We start from the raw sequence: 15684 nt of genomic DNA, 5'->3' as shown, positions 1-15684 counted from the left end.
AGGTTTCCTCTGACAAGTGCATACATCAGGGAAGTTTATTCCCATCCCGGAATGCGTCACCGCCGAAAGGAGCATCTTTCTATTTACGGAAAGAGTTCAAGGAGTAAATCAATCACTAATGAAATCTATTCACCCAGGGCAGGAAATGACCAGCGAATGCAGGGCGGAGTTAACACATTCTTTCTCGTCGGGTGACTCCCGAGTGCACACCCTGAGCGCCGTCCTGTGCACGCCGCGGCCCCTGCTGCTCCTTAAGCGGCGGAGCCTGGTGGCCATCGGTCAGTGCCAGCCTCCGGGGCCCCTTCGCCCGGACACGGCTCCCGTTCTGCCAGCACGCCCGCACTTCCCGCGGCCACAGGGGCCTCTGCAAGGGTGTGCTCCGGGCAGGGACCAGGACGTCGTCGTGCCCTGCTGCCACCTGCTGGACCCTCCCCCGCCGTGAGCGCTGCCGTAACAGGAAGAGTCGGGATGCCTGACCCTCCTCCCGGCCGGCCCTTCGTCACTCCCGACCTTGCACAACTCACCCCACCTATCTTAACCTGGGTTTCCTCACCTGTAAAACCAGGAGAGGAAATCTGCTCTTCTGTGTTATTGAGAGATTCAGAGCGGATCTGGATGGGAGTCACTGCAGACGTTTTCGGAGCCATCAGGATCCCTGGCTCCAGAGCTGAGCTCCAGACTCACTGAAACAAAGGCACCGAGAAAGGGCCCGGGGGCACTCCTGTGATCAGGCAGAACTAGGGAAACTCAGACGGCTGCAGCCAGACCCGCGTCCTGGTATCCAAGCCCCACAGCCAAGTGACCATCCCGCCAGGTGCTTAGCACCCTGGCCAGAGCCACTACTGTGCGCCCAGAACTTCCACGTCCTGAAATCCACCCCGGTGGCGCCCCCTCGGCCTCCGCCAGGACTGGCAGCACCGAGGCCCCCACACCTCTGCAGCCCACAGCCCCCCTCCCCGACCCACCGAGCCCAGCCTCGCCCCCCTGCCCACACTCCCTCTTCCCCATCTGCAGCTTTATCCGCCTCGTTACTGGGGCCCGATTCCAAACTGTGTTGTCCCTTAAATTGAATCTCCCCAAAAGCATGAACTGTCGCCCTGCCTGAGAGCGTTGAGAACACCACAGTCGGGTTTGGAAGGCATTTTCAAATTTCCACTAAGACTGGAGCACTGAGGGGCGTGGGTTTTCCGGGCATCCTGTCACAGCTCAGGCTCCGTGATGCAAGTTCGGGGCCTCCCGACGTGGCCATTCTCGAGAAAGGCTGACTCACCATCGAGTCAGGTGTCGTGCTGGGCCCATCGGAGGGCACAGGCGTGTGTAGAAGGGGCACTGAAGCAGCTGCTCGAGCAGCTCCCCAAATCGGGGACGCCAGAGCGGGTGCCCAGGGCACGTGCCCCAGCCCCCGCGCCCAGGCTCGGTTCCCTTCTAGCTGGGGGCTTTCACAGCATCCCCCAGGGGTGGCCTCGGGGTCGCCGGGGCAGAGAGGAGGGCACCAAGCAGCAGGTACTGCTGTCACCCAGAGTGGGGCAGCGTGGGGCTGTCCTGCCGGATTTTACTAGAAGAAAAAAATTCTACTGCCCCCCAAAAAGGTTTAAAACGTCACGTTGCCCTAAATGGAGAATACTTTGCACATGTCCAGACCCTCATGCCTTCGGTTATGACTTTTATAGAATACATTCCATTGTGTTCTGCGTCCTACGTAACGTACGTGCATCATATTTTACGCGTATTCGTACATACGTCAGAGTATCCGGAGGTGCCACCCACGGGTGGAAACTGGGGCCCTGTGCGCGAAGTGTGTCCCCCGCCCCGGCGGCGGGCCGCGCTATTCCACGGCATTCTCTGGTGTTGTCGGTCGCTCCTCACGGCTCTGTCTTGCTTCCCCTGCAGAAGCTGTACCGGAAGGAGATCAAGCCGCCATTCAAGCCAGCGGTGGGCAGGCCCGAGGACACCTTCCACTTTGACCCCGAGTTCACAGCACGGACGCCCACAGGTGTGTCGCAGCAGCGACCCAGCGCTCTGTCTGGTCGTGAGTCCTCCCCCCACCCCCCCCTACCCCCCCCCCCCCCCCCACTGCCAGTTCAGGGACCAGTTCTTTCAGGCAAGCGCAAGAAGGGAACGTCGAGACAGTGACAGTCTCCATTCAGCTAGAGGGTCTTGTGGGGAGAGGAGGGCCGAGGGTGAAGTCCATAGCTGTGGGAACTGTAGCCCTGACGCATGCCAGCAGCCGACACTGTCCGCAGAGCCTTACCAGCTACCGGGTCTCGGCACAGCAGACGGACACGGAGCCTTGGCTTTCGGGATCTGTCAACAATCCCTCTTAAGGTCTGTTGAACTCCGTCAGTCCAAAGTCATCATTTTGTGACATTAATGAGTCAGTATCAGGGGGTTGTTTTTGAGATCTGGGAATGGTCTCAGTCTGCGTGGACCACATGACACACAGCTGGCCGGGGCGCCCTAAACAACAGACATCTACTTTGGTTCCCGGTGGGGGCTCCCTTCCCGACTTGCAGACAGCCACCTTCCCTCTGTGTCCTCACGGGGCCTCACTCGGTGCTGTCTCTCCCTCTTCTTAGAAGGACAGCAGTGCCGTTGGATCAGGTCCCATGGCCTCGTTGAACTTTACTTACCTCCCCCAAAGACTCCGTCTTCAAAGACAGGCACATAGAGGGCGAGGGCTTCAAACTCTGAATTTGGGGGGACGCAGTCCAGGCCATACAGTAGTGGTATGTTGTGTAATGGTGTTATGTAAACTAAAGAGGCGAACCCCCCTCATAGAGGGACTGGGGGGACCACGTTCAGGGAGCTGGTGGATACGGGGCTACATACGGTGTATATGGGGGGTTCCTTGCTCGCCGACTTGGAATCCAAAATTTTGCATGACTTTAAAGGTGATTATGAAAGACACAGCCAACTACCAAACACTAAGTGGAAAACTTGGAGCAGAGAATCCACTTTGTTCCCTTTGGTTTAAGGCTCCTCGTGCTAGGAAGTAAATTCACCCGGTGCTAGACTAGAGAAGCTTAATTAAAACCCAGAAGGCTCAGCCGAGTAGTTTTTAGAATCTGAAGATTATGTTCTGCGAGAAGCAGCGCCTCCTGAACGCTGCGGCGTTGCCCCGGCGGGCGCCGAGCTGTTCTAGACCCCGGGCCCCTGCACAGAATGACGGCTTCGAGGTCTGCTTTCCCTTAGAAACCTCCCAGGCTATCACCAGCTGCTCTGAAGGTCCCCCCCGAGCACAACGGATCCAGCACCATTAAGCAGTCTTCAACCCCCAGGGTGCTTTGGCGTCCTTCCCTGGGGCTTTAGATTTAAGAATTTGAGCTCACCCCAGAGAATTCGCCAGAGCCCTGCAAATGGCGAGGGTGAAGCGTACCTCAGGAGGCTCCTTCACAGCCTCTGAGGAGTGCGTGTGCTTTGGGGGAGGTACGGCCCTATCAACTTGGGCCGATGCACTTGCATTAGTGAGCGGAGAATTCGTAGATCGCGTAAGCAGTGTCTCTGAGTGAAGGAAGGGGCGCGGAGGCCATCAGCTGAAGTCCAGGCGGGTCCTTAGGAAGGTTGCCTCGGCCAGCATTTGGCTGGTGTGGCTGCCGTGCCCACGTGGGAGGTGGCATGAATAGGAGGTAACAGGCTTTAAGGTCATCGAGGGGATGCTGATTTTCGGCACGGTACTTAAAAAGCAAACACGAGACTTGGATAAGAGAGAATTTTCGACTAACGAATTGCAACTGAGGACTTGGAAACTTCGATGATCCCATGACTCGTTTCTGACTACTTTGTCTGAGGGGTTTTCAAGTCTTAGCCCGGCATCTCCCACCAGCCAGCAGCCTCCAGTGGCCAAAGGAGATATAAAGTAGCTTTAGTGTTGGCTTAAGTTTAGGGGAAAAAATGCTGTAAGCCTTTCAGGGGACATTCCCACTGTGCATCCAGAGACCTTACGTACAGGAGGTGGATCATCCAGTCTTTCAGAATCACACTGCTGTAGCTTCCCTTTAACACAGCCACGCTCTTGGCTCGTGTGCTTAGAAAATCCTACCCTCTTGTTAATATATACACATAGAGAGAATGACTTTTCTGTCTCTCAACACTTCACTTAGTCCCTCGCACAAAGGCGAACTGTGTGATGTCATTAAATTAAGTAAAAGTGACCGGGGAACTCCAACTAGGAAGCTCCCCCTGGAAGGTGGAATTCTCTCGTTGTTACCTGCAGACTCACCTGGCGTCCCCCCCAGCGCCAACGCTCATCATCTGTTCAGAGGATTCAGTTTCGTGGCCTCGAGTCTGGTCCAGGAGGCCTCCCCGCAAGATCTGCACAAAGCCACGGTCCACCCCATCGTGCAGGTAACCCCGCACCGCCCGACTCCACGGTCTCCGGCAGGTGTGGGTGGTGAGGGTCACACGTGGACGGAAAGCCGGCCTGGGAGCAGGGCCGGGGGCGGGGGCAGCTGGTGCCTGGAGCGCCTTCTGCCATCAGCTCCTTTCCCGGCCTCCTGGGGGTCACTGAGTCTCGTGGTGACCCGCGCCGTGGCTGTTACCCCTGTTCCACATTCACCCTAACGAAGGGTAAAGAGTTCTGATGAGACTGTCCCCGTGGCGTGTCTACAGCCAGAGCCCCCACACGAGTCAGACGGGGCGTGCTCACGGTGTACAGTGGGGCCAGTACCCCGAGAGAGCGATTTGGTCTGTGGCTACAAACCGACTTTTTGGGAGGTCGGTGCAGAGGACATTTATTTTATAAGACGCTCCCCCCACCCCCCCCACCCCCCACCCCCAGTTAGTGTAACCAGATGCAGAGAATTCTAAGAAGGAACGGCGATCACGTTTTATTCACGGACCAGGTCAGGGACAATTGGGCGACATTAGATCTCCACATCGCCTCTGCAGAGCCTTTTGGGAAACCACGGTGTGTCTGACGTGGGCGCTTGATGTGACAGGGCTTCTGGCGGCTTCTCGACCGTGCTCTGAGTGGGGGATCGTGCCTACGGGCCATGCCTGGGACATCAGGGGGTCAGATTTCCAGGTAGATGACACAGCCAGGCACCGCTCTAGACCCCAGTGTCACAACCACACACGCAGCTTCCGCAGGTCCCCTGCCCCCCTGTCTCAGGCTCTCAGGTCTTCAGGGGGATGGGCCCAGGCAGTGGATACCGGGTACTGTGGTCTGAGAATGAAGTTCACAACCGGAGAGGTCAGGGGAGTCGGGAGGTAGGTCGAGAGCCCTTGCTGACCAGCAGCATGACTCCACGAACCCCTGGGCTCAGTGACCTCAGTGCACCGTCTGGAACCCCCCTTCCTGCCCGTGTCCCGTGTGCCTGTGGTCGCGCCCTTGCACGAGAGAGCCCTGACGGCCGTCTCTGCCCTTGGTCTCTCTCCGCAGCAGTTGCACGGGAACAACGTACACTTCACCGACGGCTACGAGATCAAGGAGGACATCGGGGTGGGCTCCTACTCCGTGTGCAAGCGATGTGTGCATAAAGCAACGGAGGCAGAGTACGCCGTGAAGGTAAGACCGCACGCGGGCGTGCGCAGTGGCGCGTGCGGTCGCCGCGCACAACCGCACCGCTCCGGCGAGCCCTGACCGCGGCAGGCCCTGCCGAGCCGGCCGCCTCCCTCCCCGCTCACCGTCTCCCCAGGTCTCCTGTGACGGAGCGCAGTCTGCTTTGGTATGAGGTCACCTGTTCAAAAATTATTTTGCAAATCATGAGTATTTTCAGTTTTATCCCACATCTGAGTGCCGACCACCGTTAGTAGCTTTGTATAAGTGGACTCTGGAATAAAAGCTTTGGGTGCCCAGTATTCTGGAAAATACAGTTGGGGGACAGGCGCAGTGTTTGATGGGAGAGGGGGAAGGAAGGAGGAAGCCCCGGTCACCAAAAACTACCTCAAAGAAACGAATAGAGGCATAAACCGGTTAAACCTGTGAAAACCTAAGCAGAGAGCTGGCCATTTTACTCTCCACCACCCGGAAAAGTCCGTAGTAAGGATTATCTGTAATTATCTAGAATCCCGTCTCTACGTAGTACCTTTAGCCTCTGTAATTGTTGCTACATTTGATAGTTCATCTGGAAATCCCAAAGACCAGTTTCTTCAGTTTTCTGGGTGATAAAATATGGGCTAAAGCTAAAGCTTCCCGCTAAAAGCACGACCTAACTTACGTAAAAAGCGTAAATGGCACATTCTGTCCACAAGAGCGGGAGAGAGGCTCTAAGTTCACCGCTTTCCCGCTGAACTGGCCGCCGGGTCCGGCCTGTGGCGTCGTCGTGGCCGAACCCAGTGTTGTCTGCAGCACGTGGCCCTGCCCTTGCCTGCCCCCCCAACACTTGGGGGAGCGTGGAACCTTCCAGCAGGCAGCAGGGTAGAAGGAGCAATCCCGTCCATTGCGATTTTCCTGGCCTCTGAAGAAGTTGTCCAAAATGATGACTCAGGCAGATGAGCTGTTTTGCACGACTCCTCACCCAGGCCCCACACCGTATAGTGAACACAGGTTTTGCAAAAAGGGAGACCCCCAAGAATAGCATGCACACCCACCCAGTGTTTCCTGCACTGAAAAAAAAATGCCCAACTCCTTCCGGAAAAGACACCAGCCAAAAAAACCTAGACCAAAGGCCGTAGGTCTAGTTTGGGTTGGAAAATGATGGCTTGTGGACACGTGTATGTTGAATTCCTCTAATAAGAAAGAACGTTAGAAATACGGAGGAATGGTCTGTGCGTTCCACGGATGTCCGTGTTCAGCCTGCCCACTTCTAGAGCGCTGCGCCAGGAGTCGAGGGGAGGCGCGCAGAGGGCTCCCGGAGCAGAGGGGATGCACGCAGAGGGCTCCGGGAGCAGAGGGGAGGCGTGCAGAGGGCTCCCGGAGCAGAGGGGAGGCGCACAGCGGGCTCCCGGAGCAGAGGGGAGGCGTGCAGAGGGCTCCCAGAGCAGAGGGGAGGCGCGCAGAGGGGTCCTGGAGCAGAGGGGAGGCGCGCAGAGGGGTCCGGGAGCAGAGGGTGGAGGGTGCACAGCACTGCCAGCTATCCAGCCGTCCGCAGGGGGTGTGCACGGGCCCCCAGGTGATGTCACAAGCAGTCTTCCAGGAGTTTCTAGGACTTGGGTTGCTGAGGAGTTTCGTGTTTCCTCCTCCTTGGGGGAGCTCATGGGAGCACCTGCAAGGCCGCCCCTGGTTCCCCAGGCAGTGCTGCTCCTGGAGCCCGACGTGGGTGTGCACCTGTCCTCTGCGTCTCGCTCGTGTTTCACAACGGAGGCTTCACAAGCATACAGGGGCTTTGGAGGATCTTTTCTGCCTGGGTCATTCGCACAGAATTTCTTTCGGCAGTTTGTCTGGTGACCAGCAGCCATCCTAGAAACAATCGCAGCTTCCAGCGAGCAAGGAAAAACACATCTATTGTCCGGCCGGCTCAGTGACCACGATGCCCTTCTAGAAAACAGCCAGCCTCTGTGCAGTTGATCAGCTGCGTTTTGTGCCTCTGAAAATAAATCTCCCATTGACAGAGGCAGTTGTATGTTTCCCCGTACTGTCCCCATATCCAGCTCTCTTATAAAAACACCATGTGAATTCGGCTTTGTTCCGTGGCTTTAGCTCAGACCTTGACGCTCTTGTTGAGGCCACGCTGTGCTGGGAATTTCTGAGGCATCTCACCCCAGGGCCCAGAAGTCAGGCGCGTGGCTGCAGCTGGGTGCCACGGGAAGTCAAGCCTTCCTGTTTCTTTTTTACACACCTTGAAGTTCCCTGGACAGACAGACCTGGTGGACCTGGCAGGGATCCCACCCCCCCCCCGATCCTTGCTGAGACCACAGTGGTTCGTAGTTTATTATCTAGAAGGTATTTAAATTCACCAAGTGCAGGAGGGAGCGCCCGGGACCCAGAGCTGTGTAGGCTGCTGGTTGGAATGACCATTGTCAGTTCACTGGTGTTGGCTTGGATCTCCTTCAAGGGCAACAGGACCGGCAGGAGTTTCAAGGCAAAGAGCTCGGTTTTCAGGATGGGCCCATTTGTTAGCAGAACGTTTTAACGTCCTGCAGATCGCTACCCTGCCCTTTGTCAGCATTTTCCGGGTAGAGCGGAGCTGAACTATTCTTTGACCTTTTTCTGCATCGGTTGCCTGGCTGATACCTGGCAGAACCGAGAACGTGGCACTTAATCGCTGGGCGTGTGAGCCGGACCTCAGGTCGATAAACGCCCTCCGGGACTCAGCTCCCGGCTAGCTCGCGAAGTGTGGGGACCCAGCCATCCACATTCTCGCGTGGATGGAAAAGGGCGTCTGTTTCATTTTGAGAAACCGTCTAGTCCGAGCCAGGGGGCCTCCTTGTCCCCTCATCCACCTCCACGGGCGATTCGGAAGCCTCCCCCCTGAGTCAAGAGCAGAAGAGCGTACGCAGGGACCTGGACGAACAGTAGGACGGTGACCGGAGTGCCGGGGCTCCTGTGCCCGGTCGTCATCGGTGTGGCTGGCTTTGCCCCCCTCCAGGGACACTGGCCATGTCCGAGACATTCTGCGTGTCACAGCTGGCTTGGGAGTCGCCGCTGGGGTCTAGTGGACAACGGTCAGGGATGAAGCTTGACGTCCGGCCCAGGACGGCTCCCTCCCACTGTCCTCAACGAAGAATTACCCAGCCCATAATAACAGCGGTGCTGAAGAGGAGGACTGCAGCCTAAGGCACGCTTCGGGGACGGGGGACGGACGGGCATCTCACAGTAGGCAGCGCGCGCACACAGCGGGCACTCTGTAAGCGTCGGTACAGACTCTGAATCCCTCAGCTTGATCCCTGTCTTCGGATGAAGCAAACGAGGCTGGACTGACCAGGGTCTTTCCCCGGGAGAGCCCGGCCTCAGGCGGTGAGGCGGGTGCTGCCTCCTCGTCCTCGCGGACCCCACCTCGGGCTGACTCGGCGTGGGGTGTCCCTCCGGTGCGCCCACCCAGTGCTGGGGAGCTGGGTGGGAAAGCCGTTACCTCCTCCCTCCCTCCTCCCTCCGTCAGGCTCAGTACGGTTGACAGATGCGTCCACTCTTACACCCCCGGCTGTTTCCGAGGGCAGAGCAGCCCAGCCATCCGGGCGCCACCGAAGTTCGCCTTTGCTCTCCTCGTCGGCCCCGGAAGGCAGGGGGCCGGAGGGAATCGTGCGGGACTTTGACAACCTGACAGAACAGCCCAGACGCCAAGTTGTTTAAGGCGAGAGCAGGACGGCTTACGGAGCGCAGAAGGGAGCTGCGACGGAGCAGCGCTTGAACGGGGGAGGTTTGCGGAGCGGGAAGCAACTCTAGTCTTCTCTCGTTCCGGCTACGTGTCCCTTTCCACGAAGCCACTCCTGAAGTGGCTCAACGGCAAACAGCCCAGGGCGCCGGCTCGTGTCAAAGGAAGGGCTCCCGAGGAGCCTTGTGTTGGGGGGGGATTCGCTGTGGAGCAGCTGCCTCGCGCCCCCAGGTGTCTCACCCTCTCATGAGCCTCTGCAGGTGCGCCTTGAGACCGTTCCAGAAGGTGTCCGCGAGCGGCTCGGTGGGTGCCGACCGTGGGGCGCAGAACTGGCGCCCACCCCCGAGGTCTCACTTCTGCCGCTTACATCCTCGGTTTCGAGACACGAGCATCAGTAAACGTCTAAGCAGCAAACCCAACACCTGAAGCTCAGGAGACCGGGAGCGGCAGGCGTTAGACAGCATCCAGACCTGTCGCGATGCGTTGTGCCCTCTTGTGGCCACGGGGACGATGACCGTGAGCAGCACTCGCTACGCGCCAGCCCGGAAACGCTGCGCACGTGAGCTCACGTCACCTTCACGACGCGGTGCTGTGATCACCCTCGGCGTCCCCTCGGGGACACAGAGACCGGACACCCAGCTCGTAGATGGGGGAGCCGCCCTCCCTCCGGGGGGTGCGTGTCCTTGACCTCCACGGGGCACTGCCTCTCTGCTCCGAGGGGGGGACCGTGATACCCCCGTCCAGCTCACCCCCTTGCGTGTTGCGACACCCGGGTCCTGAGAGAGTGAGACGGCCACGCCGAGCGGGTGGTTCCGCGGCCTCCACCCCGCTGCCCCGGAGCCCAAACCCCGCAGCCGCTGGCGAGGCCCCGTCGCCTGTCCCCCCTCCCGCACCTCCCCAGCTGGACTCAACTCCCCACGCTCTTCCCAGGACACGGGAGGCTCCCGCCTGGGGAACACGTTTGCCTCCCTGGGGCTAGAACTTTCCTCCCCGAGACCCGAGTGCCGGCCACCTCGTGTCCACAGGCCCCTGCTCTCGGCCGGGGTCTCCCTGCCCCCCGCCCCGGCTCCTGTGCTGTCACTCCGTGCTCCATGGCCCGCAGTGCCTTCTCTCGTGACGCTTCACACCCGACAGACTTCGTGTCTCCTCTCCTGTCCATGTTTCCACCCCCGTTGTGACCGTTGGTGTCAGGGACAAGTGTTACGTCCAAGGAGCATCAGGAGCTTTTCCTCACATCCCACGTCACTTCCAGCCTTTCCTGGGCTTCTTCACTGTCAGTGTTGACAGGACAGGTGTGGACTGGAGCGTTTCTCGTCTGGAAACACGTCGCGTTATGCACGGATCCCCTCGTTCGGCCAGCCGACGCTGTCCGTTCCTTTGCACGGTTCTTTTGTTAGTGCTCTTCCTACGGCAGAGACAGTGGTAGGTCCTGGGCGGGAGCACGGACCTGTTCTCAGGGAACCCACAAGCCAGCCACCGAGGCGTCTTAGGGATCGCAGAGCCAGAAGCTGCCGCCAACAGCCCACGTGACTGAGGAGTCTGACGCTGGATGCGCTTTGGACGTCAGCCCTGGCCGCGGGCCATGGTATCTGCAGACGTGCAAGCGGGTCCCCGCGGCTGAAAGGCGCCTGCGGGCCGAGGCACGTTGGGGAGCCGTGGCCAGCTCCTCCCGGGGCAGCCCCCGCGTCAGACACAGCCATGCCTTCTTTTCAGTAGCGCGTTTGCGTGGTTCAAAGTCACAAAGTTTGTTGTAGCGACAGACTCGGGGAAAGATGCAGGAGGGTCCTGACGAGTGTGTGAGTCCGTGTCGCCCAGTTCTTTCCGGGAGTCGCTGGGCCCGTCCACGCACACGGGCAGCTGGGCCCGCGCTCCCTGCACCCAGCCCGCTCTGCGTCCGCGGCAGACCGTTTACGGTAGCGTTAGCGTGTCTGGGCTCGTTTCCGTGTGTGTATGCCGTGTGCCAACCAGAAACACAGCAGAATCAAGACAGATGTTTGACATGAACAGAGCTTAGTTTTGGAAGGCACACTGGCGTGGAAACTTTCGTTTTTTTCCAGCCGGAAAACTCAGAGTTCTTTCACTGTGTAAGCAAACTAATTTGCCTAAGTTAATGGTACGAGAGAAGTCGTCTGCTAAATCTTACAAACGATCACACGTTCTCCTACCCCTGTTCCAAATAGGGCATTGATCCTTGGAACAAGTCAGGGAAATACTCCGCCTCGAGGGGCTGTTCAGGCCTGTGAGCCCCCCACCGCATGCTCATCATAAAGCCCTTTTCCCCACAGGAGTCAGTGTCCCAGGAGGGGTGCTTGTGGAGGGAGCCGGGGAAGGGGAAGGTGGAGATGTGCAGAGATGGAAAGGAAGAGGGAAACAATGCTGATCACCATGAGGCCTTAGGCCTCTCTTCGGTAGCCAGGAATAAAAATGCACACGAGGGGAGCCTGGCTGGCTCAGTTGGAACATGAGAGTCTTGACCTTGGGGTCATGAGTTCAAGACCCATGAGTAAAAAGAAAGGAGGAGAGAGAGACAGAGACAGAGGCACAGAGAAAGAAAGAAAGAAAGAAAGAAAGAAAGAAAGAAAGAAAGAAAGAAAGAAAGAAAAGAAAAGGGGAAAAGAAAGAAAATGAAAGAAAGAAAGAAAGAAAGAAAGAAAGAAAGAAAGAAAAAGAAAGAAAAGGAGGAAAGAGAAGGAAAGAAAAAGAAAGAAAGAAAGAAAGAAAAAAGAAAGAAAGGGAGGAAAAAGAAAAAGAAAGAAAAGAAAGGGAGGAAAGAGAAAAAGAAAGAAAGAGAGGAAAGAGAAGGAAAGAAAAAGAAAAAAAGAAAAAGGGAGGAAAGAGAAGGAAAGAAAAAGAGAGAAAGAAAGAAAGGGAGGAAAGAAGAAAGAAAGAAAGAAAGAAAGAAAGAAAGAAAGAAAGAAAAAGAAAGAAAAAGAAAAAAGAAAGGAAAGAGGAATGAAAAAGAAAGAAAGAAAAGAAAGGGAGGAAAGAGAAGGAAAGAAAAAGAGAGAAAGAAAGAAAGGGAGGAAAGAGGAAAGAAAAAGAAAGGGAGGAAAGAGAAGGAAAGAAAAAGAAAGAAAGAAAGAAAGAAAGAAAGAAAGAAAGAAAGAAAGAAAAAAAGAAAGAAAGAAAAGGGAGGAAAGAGAAGGAAAGAAAAAGAAAAAAAAGAAAGGGAGGAAAGGAAGGAAAAAGAAAAAAAGAAAAGAAAAGGAGGAAAGAGAAGGAAAGAAAAGAAAGGGAGGAAAGAGAAGGAAAGAAAAAGAGAAAGAAAGGGGAGAGGAAGGAAGGAAGGAAAAGGAAGAAGGAAGGAAGGAGAAGGAAGAAGGGAGGGAGGAAGGAAGGAAGAGTGGGAGGAAGGAAGGAAGGAAGGAAGGGTGGGAGGGAGGAAGGAAGGAGGAAGGCAGGCAGGCAATGCTCTTGGTCGGTACCTCTGAGCTTCGCCTGCGGAGGGAGCCCTCCCGTGCCCGGCACTGCCTGGCGCACTGACTTAGCCCCGCAAGTGCCCAGCTGGCTAGAGAGCGGCCCCGCGGACGGCTCGCTCACCGGCCGGGGTGGGTGGCCGACCCCCCAGGCAGTGCCCCGCTTGCTGTCTGCGGCCGCTGCTGGATGAGAAGGAGACAGGGTGGGCGTCCTGACGCCTCCTCCGCGTTCCATCAGGATTACCTGAGCATCAGCTTGGGAGAGAGGAGGCCTGGCTCGCCAGCACGTATGTGGACAGTCCCTTCTTCCGTTGCCTCAGAAAGATTATAAAGCAGTATATTCTCAGAATAAGGAACTTGAGCCACCAGCACTTTCTTGGACCAGAAGCAAGTCTAACAATGCCAGTCCCAAGAAACCAATCCCACAGGGAGGAGATTCATTCCTAGACGTGTCTAAACAGTGTGCTCGAACCTCTTTCTGGGCTCTGCCTTCCCCCAGCACAGACTGCAGCTCGCGCTCGGGGACCAGTCGTCGGGCCTCACGGCTAAGCATCTCTGTGAAGACAAAAAGATTTGTGGCTAAAAGCAGCCAGGACTTGCTGACAAGGGTTAGGATCGACACACGGGGCCAGCCCGGAGCGTGCAGCCGTGGGGACGCGGGCCAGCCCTGCCCAGGCCGGGGAGATGGTGGAGAGCCAGGAGGGCGGCCGTCGGGTCCTGCGCCTGCCACTGTTGGGCCCGGCTTCCCCTCCGGGCTGGGTGCCCACCTCCCCTGCACACCCACCTCCCCGCCTCCCTGCCTTGCCTTCTGGCTTCAGGTCGGCTCCTCCGTGGGAGATGCCACAGGACTGAGGAAGGTAAAGGCCCCAGCTCCTGTCGGAGGACGGCCCCCACAGCCACCCCCTCTGGCCCTGTAGCTGCTGGCTGTCCCCCCACCCCCGGGCCACGGGCAGTAGAGAAAAGGCTTCCCACATCCCACGCCACCATGAGAGTCATCAAACAGATCTATGCTAAGAATACGTTTTTTCATTATGAAATCTTCTTTGAAAAGAGATGCAATCAGCCACTAATTTTTCAAAAATCCAGTAACGTATTTCAACCGTCTCCGATTTCAAAGAGAAGGTCACAGACCAGAGAGACCGTACGTCCCTGCGGGCCTTTGGAGCAGAAGGGATGCCAGGGCCCGGCCAGCTCACGTCCCACCAAGCCGTGTATTAAGGACCCCCACCCCTGCCGAATGAGCCTCCACAAAGGCTCTCCCTTGGGACGATGCATTAGCTTCTTTCCATCACAGAAGTAATCCTGGGGTCCAAGCTAGAACTCCAGTGGAGTTAAATGTAGCTTAAAGACGAGAAAAATGTGTCAAGGGAGGGAGCTTAACTTTTTGTTTGTGTAACAACGCGTGTCACGGGGCTCACAGTCCTGGGGCACCAGGGTCCTCGGAGCTTGGCTCTGGGCTTGAGAGCCAAGATGCAGGGGTGCCTGGGTGGCTCAGTCGGTTAGGCATCTGACTCTCGATTTCGGCTCAGGTCATGATCCCAGGGTCGTGGGATCGAGCCCCACATCGGGCTCTGTGCTGAGAGTGGGGCCTGCTTGGGATTCTCTGTCTCTTTCCCTCTCTCTCTGTACCTCTTCCCCACTCAGACACACTTGTGTTCTCTCTCTCTCTCTCTCTCTCTCTCAAATAAAAAAAATAGGGGCACTGCTCATAACACCTCGTCCTGTCATCGGAGGCCATCTGTTTTCACGGGCGGAAGGATTTTATCTGCTAGCCCACAACGTGGGCTACAGGTGCTGGGTTGCGGAGGGGGGGGACGTTTGCGTGTCTGAGCCACAGCGGCCGATTCAGCGTGCACGCCAGCCCCGTGCCCCCTGGGGAGAGCCATGCACTTGGCCACACTTTGTTGCCAGCGCGTAGCCGCAGAGTAAGGCTAAGAGACGCCCGGCGGCAGCCGGGGGCTCATTTTGGACGAGCCATGAGCACAGGCCACCCACCCGGAGCCCGCCATCTAGTGGAGAAGCACCTTCCGTTATGTGGTGCCTGAGTGAGCTCCCCGAGCCCACCCCTCTCCACCCACCGCCCTGCAGTAGCTTAAAATTCGCCCCTCTCCACCCGCCCTGCAGTAGCTTAGCATTCGTGTCTGAGGCTCGTGCCTGCTTTTTGTAAGTGTCGCCCTGGTGCTCGTCGGCAGGGAGGATTGCCACGAACATCCAGGCGACTGTAAGGTGTCCTGTGGGCGTGAGCTGGAGGCGAAGGGAAGGCAGAAAGGGTCCGAGCCAGCACATGCTGCCCGGGAGCCTCACGTCAGGTGCTCTGCTCATTCTAGATCATCGATAAGAGTAAAAGAGACCCCTCGGAAGAGATCGAGATTCTCCTGAGATACGGACAGCATCCGAACATCATCACGCTCAAAGACGTGAGTGAGCGTCACACGGCTGCCGTGTCGCGTGTCGGCGTGTTTCTCCGGGGGTGGCTTTCTCCGCGGTCCAGCCACTGTTCCTGCCCCCACGAGTGTGTGCCAGCCTCTGCTGCCTGCACCTCCAGGTCCCTCGGCCCCTGCGAGCCCGAGTCCCCGGGACAGCGGCCCCCTCCCAAATCAGAGAGAGTGCCATGTAAAGGGCAGGATAGCTGGTGCAGACTCTGGGCTGTTCCTGAACGTAGCAGAAACAAGAGCATGGAGTGGACGAGACGGGGCTGGGTCAGATCCGAGACCCCGGATCCGGAGCTCTGGCCCTGGGGCTCCTCCCAGCGTCCTCCACCCCTGCTGGCCTGGGAGAGGGAAGGGAGCAGGGGTCCTCCGCATTGGAAGGACACCACAGAGCCCGGGGCTGCAGGGGTGGGGCCGGAGGGGAGAGGGGGCTTTCACCTCTCCCTCTCCTGCAGAGACCTGCAGAGGGGGCCACCTGCACCCTCACACTCCCGAGTGATTCCACTGTCCCCAACCCCAAACCTTAAGACTTTGAGGCCACTTGGAGCTCCCTCCAGGCCCCGTCGGCTCCTGGAGCAGGAGGACTGCAAAATGCCGACCAGATTCTGAGGCAAATGCAAAACAGGCACCTGTGTTGACAAGAGTAGA

The 15684-nt window shown here is 57.5% G+C and overlaps 1 protein-coding gene across 6 annotated transcripts in view; it reads left to right on the top strand.

The window, feature by feature from the left end:
* Nucleotides 1-15684, top strand: part of RPS6KA2 (ribosomal protein S6 kinase A2) — a 354515-nt gene that overhangs the window by 321887 nt on the left and 16944 nt on the right. For all 6 annotated transcript variants that reach the window (XM_058735871.1, XM_058735870.1, XM_058735873.1 and 3 more), the window contains 4 exons: nucleotides 1891-1993; nucleotides 4214-4344; nucleotides 5381-5506; nucleotides 14935-15024. In XM_058735871.1, the coding sequence (XP_058591854.1) occupies nucleotides 1891-1993; nucleotides 4214-4344; nucleotides 5381-5506; nucleotides 14935-15024 (450 nt within the window). The remainder of the gene's footprint in view (nucleotides 1-1890; nucleotides 1994-4213; nucleotides 4345-5380; nucleotides 5507-14934; nucleotides 15025-15684) is intronic.

This window comes from Neofelis nebulosa, chromosome 6 (genome assembly GCF_028018385.1).
Source record: "Neofelis nebulosa isolate mNeoNeb1 chromosome 6, mNeoNeb1.pri, whole genome shotgun sequence".
NCBI classification, from domain to species: Eukaryota; Metazoa; Chordata; class Mammalia; order Carnivora; family Felidae; genus Neofelis; species Neofelis nebulosa.
This window is presented reverse-complemented; position numbering and strand designations above follow the sequence as displayed.